This window comes from Podarcis pityusensis (genome assembly GCF_964106645.2).
Source record: "Podarcis pityusensis genome assembly, chromosome: 8".
Classification (NCBI taxonomy): Eukaryota; Metazoa; Chordata; class Lepidosauria; order Squamata; family Lacertidae; genus Podarcis; species Podarcis pityusensis.
In genome coordinates, this window is record NC_138033.1 from 10,098,123 (window position 1) to 10,114,311 (window position 16,189).

General features: G+C 47.5%; 1 protein-coding gene across 1 annotated transcript in view; it reads right to left on the bottom strand.

Annotated features, from left to right (window-relative positions):
• Nucleotides 1–16,189, bottom strand: part of BCL3 (BCL3 transcription coactivator) — a 30,700-nt gene that overhangs the window by 11,980 nt on the left and 2,531 nt on the right. Inside the window, exons 2-3 of the mRNA XM_081018977.1 lie at nucleotides 14,929–15,094; nucleotides 11,894–12,002 (exon numbers count right to left, since the gene is read on the bottom strand). Coding sequence (XP_080875103.1) covers nucleotides 11,894–12,002; nucleotides 14,929–15,094 — 275 coding nt within the window. The remainder of the gene's footprint in view (nucleotides 1–11,893; nucleotides 12,003–14,928; nucleotides 15,095–16,189) is intronic.

Below are 16,189 nucleotides of genomic sequence, written 5' to 3' on the forward strand. Positions count from 1 at the left end.
CAGCCATAATGGATCAAAATGGATGTTGGCGTCTCTTCTGTAGAAGCAGCTCAAAGCATTGTGTACATGTTTGCTGCTTTAGATATGGGTCACACAAGCCTTGACAATAGGATTTAGAGTAACAGGAAAAGCTTTTTTATGTCTGTGACAACAGCTGTGAGAATGCTTCTAGCCCAGAGATAGAAGGACAGAGAAGAAGAACAGCAGACTAAACTGATGGAGTATGCAGAGATGGCGAAACTGACAGGAAAGATCAGAAACCAGGAAGATTAAGTATTCCTAAAATACTTTATTTTAAATATGGAACCCATGAAGGGAAGTAGGGAGGGTTTGAAAGAACCACTTGTTTTAATGTTTGAAATGGTTAAAGATAAAATGTGTAAAATTATGTAAAACCAAGTGTCCTGGGAGACGATGAAAGTGGAAGCTTCTGATTCTAACTGTAAACTAATAACAGTTCCCTGTGATGTTCCGGAAACCCTGGCTTGATTAAACTCTAGTTAGGATCGATTTGCAGTTTCAAAACCTGGCTTACTCTGAAACCACAACACCCCACAGTTTTTGAGTTTGGGCATCATGAGGAGTTGATTCTGGATGTAGAAACACCTGTTTCTTTTTTTCTAGCATGTAAACAAGCAGGAGAGAGGGGGAAGGGGGTGAGAAGGAGCTTGGGGGTCTCCACAGCTAGGAGAGCTAGCAGGAAACCACGGTCACACGTTAAATCCGAAACAGACCTCTAAACAGAGAATAAGCTCCGCTGAATGCTACCGGATTCGCGTCTTAGTAACATTTAGGATCAGACTAATGCTTCGCTTAGCAGCAGTCACGAAATCAAAAGACGCCTGCTTCTTGGGAGAAAAGCAATGACAAACCTAGACAGCATCTTAAAAAGCAGAGACATCACCTTGCCAGCAAAGGTCTGTATAGTTAAAGCTATGGTTTTCCCAGTAGTGATGTATGGAAGAGAGAGCTGGACCATAAAGAAGGCTGATCGCTGAAGAATTGATGCTTTTGAATTCTGGTGCTGGAGGAGACTCTTGAGAGTCCCATGGACTGCAGGAAGATCAAACCTCTCCATTCTGAAGGAAATCAGCCCTGAGTGCTCACTGGAAGGACAGATCCTGAAGCTGAGGCTCCAATACTTTGGCCACCTCATGAGAAGAGAAGACTCCCTGGAAAAGACCCTGAGGCTGGGAAAGATGGAGGGCACAAGGAGAAGGGGATGACAGAGGACGAGATGGTTGGACAGTGTTCTCGAAGCTACCAGCATGAGTTTGACCCAACTGCGGGAGGCAGTGGAAGACAGGAGTGCCTGGCGTGCTCTGGTCCATGGGGTCACAAAGAGTCGGACACGACTAAACAACAACAGCAAGGCTTCGCTTCCAGCACAAAACTCAATGAAAAAGTGGAATGACTTGTTGTAAATTGCTTCTGGGTTACTTCTGTAAGAGGGAAAACGACTAGTAAGTTCAGTAAATAATAATTTATTATCTCCCTATTTATCTCACTATGTGTGTGTGTGCGCTGCTGTCTGTGCACAGGAATCGTGCTGTGTTGTTGCAGGTCATTTCTGGGTAACAGCAGAAGAACAACTGCAGGGAAAGTTGAACACAGGTCCCCCCCACTTCCCTGCACCAGAGCTGTTTGTAGCTGGCGATGTCACAGAAGAGAAACCGAAGAAGTGGCAGGGTTCAAGCTCAGCATCTCCTACGCAGCCAGCTAACCAGAGGAAACCCAGCTGGTTCCCACAGAAGAAACCACAGCCCCCAGCACCTGCCTGCGCTGACGCAATTGGGCGCTTCTCAGAAAGGGACAGGCCTGGTGCAAAAGAAGGGTTTATGAGAAACAGATAAGGAAATGACAGCGAGGCTGGGAGGGCGATCTGCAGCCCGCTTTCCCCTGAACTCCGCACAAACACAAACACACACACACAAACCTATTTTGGCGGCATTGCACCATTCTCTCGAACCCTCACCGCAATCTGACTTGCGTAGGGTGAAGTTGTTTTCCTCAGAAAGGCTTCCAGACAGAGAGTCTGTAAACAGGAAAGCTCTTTTCTTCAGAGACCCTCCAAAGTCAGAGCCCAAGTATCTTTTAGGAGCCCACTGGACTAGGCCAAAGGCCCATCTAGTCCTGTTTCCCAAGTTTTCCAACCAGCTGCCTGCAGGAAGCCCGCAATCAAGATCCCAGCACAAGAGCAACTCTCCCCTTCCTGTGGCTTCCAGCAACTGGTTTTCAGAAGCTTTCCTGTGGGAGAGAGTTCCACAGTTTCACATAGCACTGTGGAAGGCATTTGGTTTGGAAGTCTTTTGGCCGGACTTTTGTGGTAGAGGTGGGTCCGTATGGGACGAGGCTGAAGGCCATCGGATAGCTTGATTTGGCACAACTGGAGAGTTTTTTTTAATAAAAAAAATACCTTTATTTTGCTTTAAACAAATACAGATAAATATAGGCAATCAAAATTATAAAAGAAAATTGCTTAATAATAATGATGATGATGAAAAAAGCTAAAAAACTACAAAAAAAAATCAAAGTACGTGGCATAGAACATAAGCCATTATGGGAAAGAAAAAAGAAAGAAGAAAGGAGGAGGAGGAGGAGGAGGAGGAAAGTAAAAAACGAAAAAAGAAAAAAAAGGGGGGGGAGGAGAAAAAAAGAGAAAAAAGAGTAAGATGAGCCAAAACACAAGAAGGCTCATCTATTGTACGCTTCTGTCAAGGTCACAACAGATCATTATTCTTATCAATTCTCTCTATCTACATTCCATCTTGGTATTAGGGAACATTTCCCTATGCAGTATCATTCTAAACATAACCAGGTCTTTCTTGATGAACCCTTATCCCCTAGATAATTATTGAAACATTCCCATTCTTCTTTCACCATCTTTTTAGGTTTATCTCTTATTGCATCTGTCAGCTTCACAAGCTCCAAGTACTCACACAATTTGACTACCCATTCATCTTTAATGGGTATATTTTTATCTTTCCAGTGTTTTGCCACTATAATCCTTGCTGCTGACGTCACATACATAACCTGGTTTTATTTTTGGAGAGTATTTTTTTTGTTCTGTTCCCAACCCCACTGGCTTTTGTAAAATGGCATCATCTGCCTTGATACCTACGGAGAGGGTGGGCCACCTTCAAATATCTCAAGGGCTGTCACATAAGAAAAGAGGGAACAAGCTTGTTTTCTCCAGCTCTGGAGGGTAGGATTTGGGGGGTAATGGGTTCAAGTTACAAGAAAGGAGATTCCGACTCAAAATTAGGAAGAACTTAAGAGCAATTTGACAGTGGAACGGATTCCCTCGTGAGGTTGTGGACTCTCCTTCCTTGGAGATATTTTTAAACAGAGGTTGGATGGTCACCTGTCATGGATACTTTAGCTGAGATTCCTGCATTGCAGTGGGGTTGGACTAGATGACCCTTGGAGTCCCTTCCAGCACTTCAATGCTATGATCTTGATATTAAAAATGTACCAGGAAGCATTTGGACAAGAGGAAGCTAGCTCTGCCCCAGCAAAACTAAAAAGAAACCAAAACTGCAGAAGCCAAAAGTGAGTGTCACTCATGGTTGATTGAATTTTCATTTCCAGTTAAAAGGATTTCCAGGAACAAGTCTATACTAGCTTTCATCCACCCCCAAGACCCCGGAAAGCCAGATGTTACAGTAGAGAAATTGACGATGAGGCAATACTAGGAACAGATGGGTCCAGGATCGCCGGGCAGAAGGCAAGTTTGCAATGTCACTTTCTGCTACTAGCTGGAAAAAAATAAATCTAAACACGGGACATTTGTACGTGCTCCAAGAGGGTGGAGCTGTTTCCCGATCATGTAAAATCCAATTGACATTTGTTCCGATTCAGCAATAAAGAGGGGGTTTTCCCAGGGAAAGTAGCAAGACAATAAAAAACCACCCCACTCTCCTACTGGGACTTGGAATCATGGGGGAAATTAAAGTGTGGATGGGCTGTGAGGAATCCTGAGTATTTGTGACATCGGAAGGGATTATTTTCCTGCAAAATGGGAGGTATAGGTTTGCCACCAAAATAGTTACGCTGCCCCTAAGTAACTAGGAAGCTGTAATACAGAGACAGAAACTTGAGGACTAGGATAATGCCAACATTTGGGGCACAACACCAAATTCTGGTTAGTGGAACAGTGCAGTGAAGACAACCAGAAAGGGGGTCTCCTCCAACCTTGCAATCAAAAGCAGCGGGAATGTTCAACTTTTCATTTTTGAGAGTCTTTATTAGATCAGGACATCTCTGTAAAGGACTTTTCCCTGCAAGTTTTCCTTTTCGGAAGGCAAAATTTCTGGACTCTCACTGCTTGGGTGGCAGGGATTTCAAGCAGGAACAAGGAACATTATTCTTTATTAAACATGGGTCACTTTTTTATTAGAAAACAACAACGCAAGCAATAAATAAATAAATAAATAAATAAATAAATAAATAAATAACACACATTAAACCAGCAAAAAAAATCTAAAGATCATCTTTTTAAAACACAGAACACCCCACCCACTGAAGGAAGCCACAGCTCATTAAAAGCCAAAGAAATGTTTTTGCCTGCCACCCTAAGGTTAGCAATGATGGTGCCAGGTGAGCCTCGCTAAGCATTCCACAAGAGGGGGGACACCACTGAAAAGGCCCCGTTCTGGTGTTGGCCTCCTCTGGAGGAGGAACACAGAAAAGAGCTATCAGCTGAGGGTTTGAGCCAGTTCATAAACAGAGAGGCAGTCTTTGCGGGACTGGCGTCCTGAGCCACGTAAAGCTCAAAAACAGCACTTTGAATTTGGCCCGGAACCTATCTATGCTGGAAGGATGCAAGATGGATTTACCCAGGAGGCAGCCTTCATTTAGTAAGACATCTCCTTGGCTGCCAGTGGGAACTCTCTTTCCTGCGGTCTGAGGATTGCGGATGGGCGTGAACAAGACAAAACTCCCACGAGCCATCCTTTCCGTTGCGCAAGGCCTTTTCAGATTTACGGCTGCCACAGAAATCTAGTTTAAAAACCTTGCCCGCCTCAAATCTGAAAGTTGGCTGTGCACAAAAAATAAAGGACAGAAACGGAGCGAGGAGAAAGCATGCTTTCAGAGACTGCTTTTTATCTGCAGGATGGTTTGACCCTAAACTGCATGCTAGAAATAATATATGCATAGTTATAACCCCGACCCCCTCTAAAACCTTTACCCCCCCCAACTTCCGCCTGTTGTTCCTGGTGTTGTGACTCAGTGCTGCTGAGTCTTTGAGTCTTTCTTGAGCCACTCGGTTGAGGAAGTTGCCTGGGGTTTGCCACCAGCGAGGGCTAGGGAAAGTCCCTTGGGCAGGTAGAGGGGAGGGCACAAGAAGCTGCTGGGAATTAAGCCTTCGAAGCTTACGACTCCTCAAGGACTGCACGGTTTGGGGCCTTGTTGGCGTGCAGCTTTTGCTAGGCTGGTCTCCTTCCAGACGCACTCGGTGCCGCTGCTAAGCTACAATCTCTGCTCCTCCTGGGAAGCCTGATGCAACCTGCCTGGTCCAAGGATCAGGAGACTCCAACCCAGGGGTCAGCAAACTTTTTCAGCAGGGGGCCAGACCACTGTCCCTCAGACCTTGTGGGGGGCCAGACTATATTTTTTTTTGGGGGGGGGTGAACAAATTCCTATGCCCCACAAATAACCCAGAGATGCATTAATAATAATAATAATAATAATAATAATAATAATAATAATAATAAATTCCACTGTCCACTGAAATAAATAATAAATTCCACTGTTCGACAGTGGAATTTGCTGCCAAGGAGTGTGGTGGAGTCTCCTTCTTTGGAGGTCTTTAAGCAGAGGCTTGACAACCATATGTCAGGAGTGCTCTGATGGTGTTTCCTGCTTGGCAGGGGGTTGGACTCCATGGCCCTTGTGGTCTCTTCCAACTCTATGATTCTATGAATAATAATAATAATAATAATAATAATAATAATAATAATTTATTATTTATACCCCGCCCATCTGGCTGGGCTTCCCCAGACACTCTGGGCGGCTTCCAAAAGAATATTAAAATACCGTGATGCATCAAACATTAAAAGCCTTCAGATGTCTTCTAAAAGTCTGGTGGGAGGGTGTTCCACAGGGAGGGCGCCACTACCGAGAAGGCCCTCTGCCTGGTTCCCTGTAACTTGGCTTCTCACAGTGAGGGAACCGCCAGAAGGCCCTCGGTGCTGGACCTCAGTGTCCGGGTAGAACGATAGGGGTGGAGATGCTCCTTCAGATATACTGGGCTGAAGCCAGTTAGGGCTTTAAAGGTCAGGACCAACACTTTGAATTGTGCTCGGAAACGTACTGGGAGCATTTTAAATAAAAGGACACATTCTACTCATGTAAAAACACACTGATTCCCAGACCGTCCGTGGGCCACATTTAGAAGGCGATTGGGCCGGATCTGGCCCCCGGGCCTTAGTTTGCCTACCCATGCTCCAACCTCTCAAGAGTTTACTTCTCCCTGCTCCAGCAAGCTCCCATGCGTTTTGTTGCGTTTTGTCTTTTCCAAGTGCAGTGGTACCTCGGTTTTCAAACGACATCCATTCCGGAAGACTGTTCGACTTCCGAAATGTTCGAAAACTGAGGCGCAAAGGGCGGCCTGCCAATTCAATAGAGAAAATTGTGAAAAACAACAGATACACGCAGCGGAAGCCGTTCGACTTCCGAGGCACGTTTGAAAATGGAAGCATTTATTTTCGGGTTTTTGGTGGCTAAAAACCGAAATGTTGAGCAACGGAGATGTTCGAAAACCGAGGTACCACTGTAATATTATTTTTTTTTAAAAAAAATGTAGCAAAGAATGCTGAATACTGAGATCTCTGTGAATTACGGAAATTAAGCTTATTTGGGGAGAAGTTACCTGTGAACTTAAATCATGACCCTTGAAAACCGACTCAAGCCTCGCCCCCTGCTTCAGACAAGAATTGTCCATCAGCTTTCAAGCCTTTCTTCTCAGCCTTAAAGGCTAGAAACTGGGTTTAAAAAAACACATAAAGTCCTGAATTCTGTGTCTGGAGCCTCCACGCACATTCAGCACGTTGCAATAATTCAGACTTGATAAAATCAAGATTTATCCTCATTTCATCACACAAAACAGCGAGGCCAGGGACTCAAAAGGATCGCCAGCAATATCTTCTGGAAAAACCCGCCAGAGCATTTGTTGGACTACAGCTCCCATCATCCTGGGCCACAGGTCCTGCTTGCTAGGGATGATGGGCATTGTAGTCCAAGAACACCGGGAGACCCGAGTTTGAAAAACACTGGACTGTGGCAACATTTAAAGCACCCCACTATCATTGCCAGACCCCTCTCTCTACTGGGAGCAAAGACTAAATCAAGAGGGGTGCATTGGGCTGAAGACCATGCGAGTCGGTCCCTCGGTTGCCATGGAGGCTGCGAAATCCCACGCTGGCCCTGAGGCATCCTGGGAAAGGACCAAGAGTCCGGAATCCTTCCAAAACCACACTGGAGACAGGCCTGTCCAACTTAGTTACTAGTGGGTGGTGTCCCAACAATATGGAGGCTCAGCACATCAGGCCAATGACTGCATGAGCTCATGAGCCACAAAACAGACCCAAGACCTTTTTATTGATCTCTCGGCAGGTCCTGATCTGCCGCCAGCTCTCCACCTCCGCTCTGAGAACACGCCCAAGACTTCTCCATGGTGATGGATCCCAGGGGAAGATAGGATTGCGCAAACTTTCAGGGAAATGCACCAACCATTAGGAAGCTCGGATATCCTGGAAACCAGAGTTCGAAACCTACTACTTGGTCCCAAACCAAGTGGGTTCTGCTCAGGCCCTATTTGCACAATAACGCAATAGGATAGAACTTTAAACAGTCAGGGTTTCTTCCCCCAGAGCATCCTGGCAACTGGTGTGTTTTTTTAATGGGTGCTGAGCGTTGTCAGGAGACCCCCTTCGCAGAACTACAATTCCCAGAGTTCCCTGGGAGGAGGGATTGATTGCTAAACCACTCTGTGAGGGGAATAGGGGGCCTCCTGGCAACTACATTTCCCATGATTCCTTGCGGGGGAAGCCATGGCTGCAAAGCGGTATAACAGGGCATCAAAAATACAGCGCAGATGTGGCCTCAAGAGGAGACCCATTGCAAGTAATGCACCCGAGTGAGCCATGTCTGTTATCTCTCCAACGCGTCAACTCTTGAGTAGAATTAACCCTGGATATGACCCTTTGCCTTTTCAGACTCAAAATCCCAACCTACAATACGGGACCTAATGACCACTTCTGACATTTTGAAGTGTTTCTCTTCGCTCTCTCACTGCGGCAGGGCACTACACAAGACGGACCTGTGAGTCTGTGGTCACGTTAATAACCAATTTTAAAAGCCGCCAACTTTCCACAGGGGGGACACGGGCGTCCAGGAACCCCCTGCCTTGGCAGAAGAATGGATCAAAAGCCCAGTAAACCTCAGTCGATCCCTGGTCTCTTCTGAGCAAGGTTTCTGCCCAAATCCCTGTGCTATCTGTGTGGGTCTTCTTACTCTTGAGGGTTGTGTTCTTGAGGGAAGGTTATATGTTAGCAGCCAATGGAAATGGATCCTGTGGTAGGAAAACATCCCCTTTCCTCGTCTCTCTGCTGCCCCCCCAACCCAATTTCCCCTTTTGCTCTCTCTTCACTCAGGGCTGGATGAACCATTCAGCAAAATAAGGACGCCCTTAGGGCATCAATGGGGGCAGCACAGAAATTTTCCATTGCTGGATTTACCGTGGTGGATCTGAACCAGCTCCCACCAAAAAATGGCTCCCACAATAAGTGAAAAAAATTACATACTTATACACATGCGTGCATACATACAACAACAAAATAGTAATACAGTGGTACCTCGGGTTAAGTACTTAATTCGTGTGGAACTCCCTCCCACCAGATGTCAAAGAGAACAACAACTACCAGACTTTTAGAAGACATCTGAAGGCAGCCCTGTTTAGGGAAGCTTTTAATGTTTGATGCACTACTGTATATTAATATTTTGTTAGAAGCCGCCCAGAGTGGCTGGGGAAGGGGTATAAATAATAAATTATTATTATGGTTATCTTGGTTGCCCTCCTCTGCACATGTTCCAGCTTGTCAATACATCTGGTTACGTACTTAATTCGTTCCGGAGGTCCATTCTTAACATGAAACTGTTCTTAACCTGAAGCACCACTTTAGCTAACGGGGCCTCCTGCTGCTGCCGTGCTGCCGGAGCACAATTTCTGTTCTCATCCTGAACAAAGTGCTTAACCCAAGGTACTATTTCTGGGTTAGCGGAGTCTGTAACCTGAAGCGTATGTAACCTGAAGTGTATGTAACCCGAGGTACCACTGTAATAGAATCATAGAGTTGGAAGGGACCCTGACGGTCATCTAGCCCAACCCCTGAAATACAGGAATCTTTTGCCCAATGTGGGGCTTGAACCCACAACCCTGAGATTGAGAGTCTTCTGCTCTACTGACAGAGCTATCCTAGCTAGAGGTTGATGATATACATTCATCTTAATGAATTTTGGAAACAGATTGGTATAGAAATATCGGGAATTGTAGGAAGGAACGTGGAAATAACTAAATTAATGGTTCTTATTACTCTGAGTAGTACTGAGTTAAAAACAAAAGAGGAATGCAAATAGGTAAAATTGATGGTAATTGCAGCCAGACAGGTCATAGCGAGTAATTGGGAAAATGCAGAAGAGTTAGGGATGAACCAATGGAGGAAAAAACTGAATAATATTATAATTTTAGAATACTTAACTGTGTAGATACATAGAATGAAAGGGTTTAAGGTCACTGAGAAAGAGGAGGATTGGTTTGAGAAGATATAGAATTATTTGAGTAGGTTTGAACAATATGGGGCAATTAAAATGTTAAAAGTTAAATAACACTTGTGGAAGGAGGAGTGTATATAGAAGTGTACATATGGTTGATTTGTATATGTTATTATTGAATATGTATATTATTGAATATTGTATACCCAATGTATCAGCCGCCTGGGGGGTTTCACTGTTTGTGCTTTGGTGACTGGTAAAAAATAAAAATACACTCATCTTGGGAATACAACCAAATTAGAACCTTGCAACTTGTATACGGGGGCACCAAAATCTTTTAACTGCTTAGGGCCTCTAAAGGTCTGGATCTAGAATACCCCAGCTTTACTGGAAGCCCTAAAGAGTGGGGGAACCTGTTCTCTCTGCCTCCCTTGATGCACAAGACCTGATCACGTCTAAAACTTCCTGGAGGGGGAAGGGTTGTGGCTCCGTGGTTCAGAGCCTCTGCTTTGCATGTAGAAGGTCTCGCGGTTCGTTCCCCGGCGTCTCTGGGTAGGGCTGAGAGCTGAAACCCTGGAGAGCCACTGCTTTGCCAGTCGATGCACAGGCAAAACTGAGCTAGACGGACTCGGCCCCAGTTTGCACTGTGCATTTAAAGCACCGTGCGGGGCCGGCCCACCCAAGAGACAAAGGGAGGCGACCGCCTCAGGCGGCAGAGTCCGCTGGGACAGCAGATCCTGATGTAGAACTTTAGCCAGGGCCAGCCCACCCAAGAGGAAAGGTTAATGCACTATTTAACGTAGGGCCGGCCCACCCAAGAGGCAAGTGGAGGAGACCGCCTCAGGTGGCAAGATCCACTGGGGCGGCAGAGCCCTGATGTCCATCTTTCTCCCCCCCCCCCCCTTGCTCCTGATGTAGATCTTCCTTCACCCCTTCTTCCCTGGCGGGGAGAGAAGTGCCATTTTAGCTCTGCTTCAGGTGCCAAATTGTTTTGGGTCAGCCCTGGCACTATGATACAACTTTAAACAGCCCCCACCCCAGGAAAAAGTTGTGGGAGCTATAGTTTGCTGTGGGTGCTGAAAGTTGTTAGGAGATACCTGATTCCATCCGCTAAAACTACAATTCCCAGAGTTCCTTGGGAAGCAGGACTGACTGCGAAACAGGGCTGAGGATTGTAACAGGAGGTCTCCAAACAGGGCTTAACAAACTATAGCTCCCAGAGTTCTTTGGGGGAAACCATGACTGTTTAAAGTGGTATCACAGTGCTTTCAATGTCTGGGGTGAATGTGGCCTTGGTATAAGGCAGGTTGCTGTGATTCCTCTCCCCACTTTTCCAGCCTGAGACCTACAATAACATTCGGCCGTCCACATTGGTGTGAAGAATGAAAAGCCAGATGGAGGCTTTCTCCCCGCGGCCTAAGAGAGAGGCAATCACTCCCCCAAGCTGTGAGGGCTTGGATGGAGAAGCCCTCCAAGTCTTCCCAAACGTGCTGCTAAAGCAAAGACCCCATGTCCAGGAGCAGTGTACAGTGGTACCTCTGGTTACGTACTGAATTCGTTCTGGAGGTCTGTTCTTAACCTGAAACTGTTCTTAACCTGAAGCACCACTTTAGCTAATTGGGCCTCCTGCTGCCACCGCGCGATTTCTGTTCTCATCCTGAAGCAAAGTTCTTAACCCGAGGTAATATTTCTGGGTTAGCGGAGTCTGTAACCTGAAGCGTATGTAACCTGAAGCGCATGTAACCCGAGGTACCACTGTACCTCAAAATATCAGGTGCTGCGGACAAACAACAAGGTACGATTGCCTTCACATCCTCTATGCTAAGATTCTTGGTGGCCACTGTGGGATTTATTTATTTTTTGCATTTCCGTTCGCCTTGCTTTCCTCCAAAGAGAATGCATAGTTCCCCTCCCTATTTTACCCTATAAAAACAACCCTGTGAGGTAGGTCAGGCCATGGGCGAGTGACGCCCAAGGTCACCCAACCAGCTTCATAGCTGAGTGGGGATTCGAACCCTGGTCTCCCGGGTCTGGGTCCAACACTCTAACCCCTACACCACACTGCCTCTCTCTGGATGATGGACCGACAGCACGCCCCTACCCCATGGCTCCCACTTACCTGCCGCAGGTTGTTGAAGGTGTCCAGGCCTTGCCTCCCCTGGTGGAAAAGAGCAATCAGGCGCCGAGCGGCCAGAAGATTCCCCTGAACCACAGCGATGTGGAGAGGCCTGGAACGGGACAGAGAAATGAGCTGCGAATCCATTAGACCAGAGATCCCCCCCCCCCGGTCTGCAAAGCTTTGCTAACCTGGCGCCTTCCAGACTACAACTCCCATCAGCCACCTGGAGGCACCACTTTGGCAGAGGTTGCATTGGGCACATGAGAAAAGTTGATCGGGACTGAAGGTGGGGTGGATTGGAACAGCAGCTTCCAAGCTGTGGAGCTCCCTGCACGCAGAAGCACCTTCACTATACAGGAAACCCTATACCTGGGCTTTTGACACTTGGAAGGGACCCCAAGGGTCATCCAGTCCAACCCGCGAGTTGCAGAAATCTTAGCTAAATCATCCATGGCATGAAATGTATGTTTTTAGGACGCACCTTATCTCTGTGATTGGGCGCCGTTTTAAGCCGTTTTTAATATTGCCTCTTAATAGCGCAACCAACACATACAGTGGTACCTCGGGTTACATATGCTTCAGGTTACAGACTCCGCTGTCCCAGAAATAGTACCTCGGGTTAAGAACTTTGCTTCAGGATGAGAACAGAAATTGTGCTCCGGCGGCACAGCGGCAGCAGCAGGAGGCCCCATTAGCTAAAGTGGTGCTTCAGGTTAAGAACAGTTTCAGGTTAAGAACGGACCTCTGGAACGAATTAAGTACTTAACCCGAGGTATCACTGTACTTAAAATAACCCTTTTCTCTATGTATTTTTAAAAAGCACTGTTGTATACGGTGGTACCTCTGGTTACATACTTAATTCGTTCTAGAGGTCCGTTCTTAACCCGAAACTGTTCTTAACCTGGAGCACCACTTTAGCTAATGGGGCCTCTCGCTGCTGCCGCTGCACAATTTCTGTTCTCATCCTGAAACAAAGTTCTTAACCCAAGGTACTATTTCTGGATTAGCGGAGTCTGTAACCTGAAGCGTCTGTAACCTGAAGCGTATGCAACCCGAGGTACCACTGTATCTATATTTTCCATTTTGTCTTTATATGCAGAAACGGTTCATGCTTTGAAATAAAATGATTTGTCAGCATAACTTTTGTGGAAATTATTTCTATACTTATTTCTAAGACTTCAGTTATCCCCAGGGTAAAAAAAAAGGGGGGGCACATTATCTACCTGGCCCGGGCCTCTGCCTGGCTCTGCAAGGCCCTGGTCTGAACCCTCTATAAAGGGGCATGTGTGGGGTTAAGGGGGTCTCCCTGCTTGCAGCCCCCTCCCTATTTCACTCCCGGCCAAAGCTCTCGCTCTCGGTTGTCCAAAGTCTCAACGCCCCCCTGACACCTATCCACAGAGCACCCTGGGCTCCACCTGACTTCGCAGAAGCTGCCTCTCTCCCCGCTTGCCATGAAACGAAACCGCCTTATCGTCTGGGGCCAAGCCCACAGGCAGCGGGAAGGACTCCCAGGGCACCGGCTTCCAGTAAGCCGAGCCCTGACCTCCGCTTCCTGTCTCGCTAACGGAGCCTCAAGGGCTCACCGCAGGAGCCAGCCCCCCCAGCAGAGAGGAAGGAGGAGAACAGCAACCCCTGGTTCAGGGCTCTGCAGCTCAGAAGAATGTGGGGCGGCTTAAGGAGGAGAGAGGGGCGGGGGTCACTTCTCCCCTTCGCCATATTCCAGGAAAAGGGACAGGGCTGCCAACAATTACACAGCAGTGGAAACGTCAGCAGACGGGGAGGAAGTCAGGGTGTGTGTAAGAGGGAGGGGTGTAGCTTGGGTAGGGGATTCCCCTTTGGCAGCTGCGCTTGGCTCCGGTTAAACAAAGCTGCTCAGTGAGAGGAGGAGAAAAAGGCGGAGAGGCCTTCCTCTCCAAATGTCCAAACCCAAACCAGAAGGAAAGAGCGTTACCTGTACAACTTAGGCTAAGTCCGTGATCCTTCCAACCACCCAGGGTGGAAAGAAGGCAGGCTCCAGCTGTTTGGCCCTAGAGGTGGGGTAAACTGCTTTTGGATATGGAGGCTCAACCTAGCTACTGTGGTGGCGGACAGCCGCCGACAGGCTGCACCCACCAGGAATGTGTCTAATCAGGGCTCTCCCCTCCGCCCCCCAATTTGCCTAAGCAAACGGCTGCCCTGACATGATGCGGCAATACAATTCCACACATCAGGGGCTGGCGGGAGTTGTGGCTCGAAACATCTGGAGGGTTAGGGAAGGTTGGTGTGGGCTGATTATGCAAAGGATGGATTTCTTCATCCTGGGAGACCCAGGTTCAAATCCACAGCAGAAACATTCCAGAAGGCTCAGCTCTTGGATACCTTCCAAGTCAAATTACCTTCCCTTTCCCTCCCCTGAAAAAAAGTGAGTTTTTAAATGTGTTTGCTGCAGTTATGCTCCTTTCTATAGAAAGGTCTGTACAGAATAACCAACGGCTGCTTGTTTCCTTTTTTAAACAATGGGGCTGTGTGTTGTTGGCTTAGCTAGCGCACAGGCCCATTTCACAGATCACGCCAACAGTCACTGAGGCTAGAACTACGTGTTCTGCAAACGCATTGGTCATGGCATTAGCAGGGGAAACTGCTTAGTTCCTCTTCCCACAACCAGAATCTGCAAATGGCAGGTCACCAGTGCAGAGATAGAGATACCACAAAGCAACCATTTGCATGTGGGGTGAAATATGGGGTGTTGGGCTCCTCAAATGATGCCTCAAATTCTTCAGCCCCACCGTGGAAACTGAATCTAGAGGCAAGATTCAACTTCCACCCATGACTCAGACTTCAGTACTGGGATGGGAAAATCAGAAACAAGGAAGTCCTCTGAGCATGTGCAAGCTGCCGTTTAATTATAAATTCCCAGGTATTGCACACATGCCTTCTCAGAATCGACCCTCAAAACTGAAGCTCCCCCCCATTGCCTGCCAGGCCCCAATCCTTCCCGGCTTCTCCTGCACTTCCAGCTCTCCCCCCTTGAGCACCCAGCTTCTCCCTCTCCTTACGTGTCTCCGTCCTCATCTTGCTTGGTCGCTGTGGCAACGTCTAGGGCCAACTGGGCCTCCACGGGGCAGAGGAAAGAGTAAGGGGTGGGGACCCTCAGCACTGGGTTGGGGGTCATGGGATGCAAAAGCGGCGACATCTCGGGGCTGAGGAAGGGGCCGGCCAAACCTGAAACGGGGAGGTGGGGAAAAAGAGAAAGAAGGGGTTGGAATGAGACGCAAAGCCGACCCTAAAAAAACCCAGGCATCCGGGACTCCTCGTCCCCTCATTGATAAGTTCACTGGAAGGCTTTCCTTGAGCTCTGCCCGTCGCCAGCCTCTTCAGGAGCAAGGAATGCCGTTTTGAGCCTCAGTAGTGGTGGCAGAGAGAATGGGCGCAAACGGAAAGAGTAACAACAAAGCCCCAAGTTTGCATTTTATTTCCTCCATAGGCAGCACATTTTAAAGGGTGCTTTGTTATCGCTGTTTGTATATGCAGATGCATTTCAGACCTCACAACAACCGAAGACAGGGGTGATCCTGTTGAATTGTTTTAAAAATAGAGAGAGAGGAGGAAACTGCCTCCCTCCAAAAAAACCCCTTGGTTCTTCTGCTAAGAAGCTCAGATTTCCTCATTCTGGTCAAACTGGGTGGAACGGCAGCAGAAAACGGCAATTAAAGGGTCCAGTCTGCACCATACAATTAAAGCACTATTTATACCACTTTGTACTGCTTCCCCCCAAAAAATTATGGGAGCTGTAGTTTGTTAACGGTGCTGAAGAGTGCTTTAAATGTATTGTGCGGACTGTGGACTGCATCCAATGAGATGTGCTTGGTTTCGGTCGCATTTGCGCTGCATCTCAGGACGGTCTTTGCTTATTTGCCGCCTGAGGTGAAATGAAGAGCTTCCACACCTAGTGGGCAGGAAGGAAGGGAGTGGTTTCAAAGGGAGAAGGTGAGCTTCATGGATGCTCCATAGACGGAGACACTCTGGGGCACCTCACGGTTTGGACCACAATAGCACCACAGGCAGAAGTAAAGCCTGAGCATCTAGCGCTGCCACAGGTGTGCTTCTCCCGACGCCACAATTCTGACCAAACTTGCCGTGAAGTCCAGATTCCCCACTTGAGGAGAGGGCTACATTTTACCTTGCGCCTGTGCTGGCCTCACACCTGACGAAGACTTCTGTTGTGCTCAGAAGCTTTGTCATCTCCAAGCCACTAGCTGGTCTAATGACAAACAACTCATAAAAAATACTTCAGGCGTTTCTACAGCACATGCATTC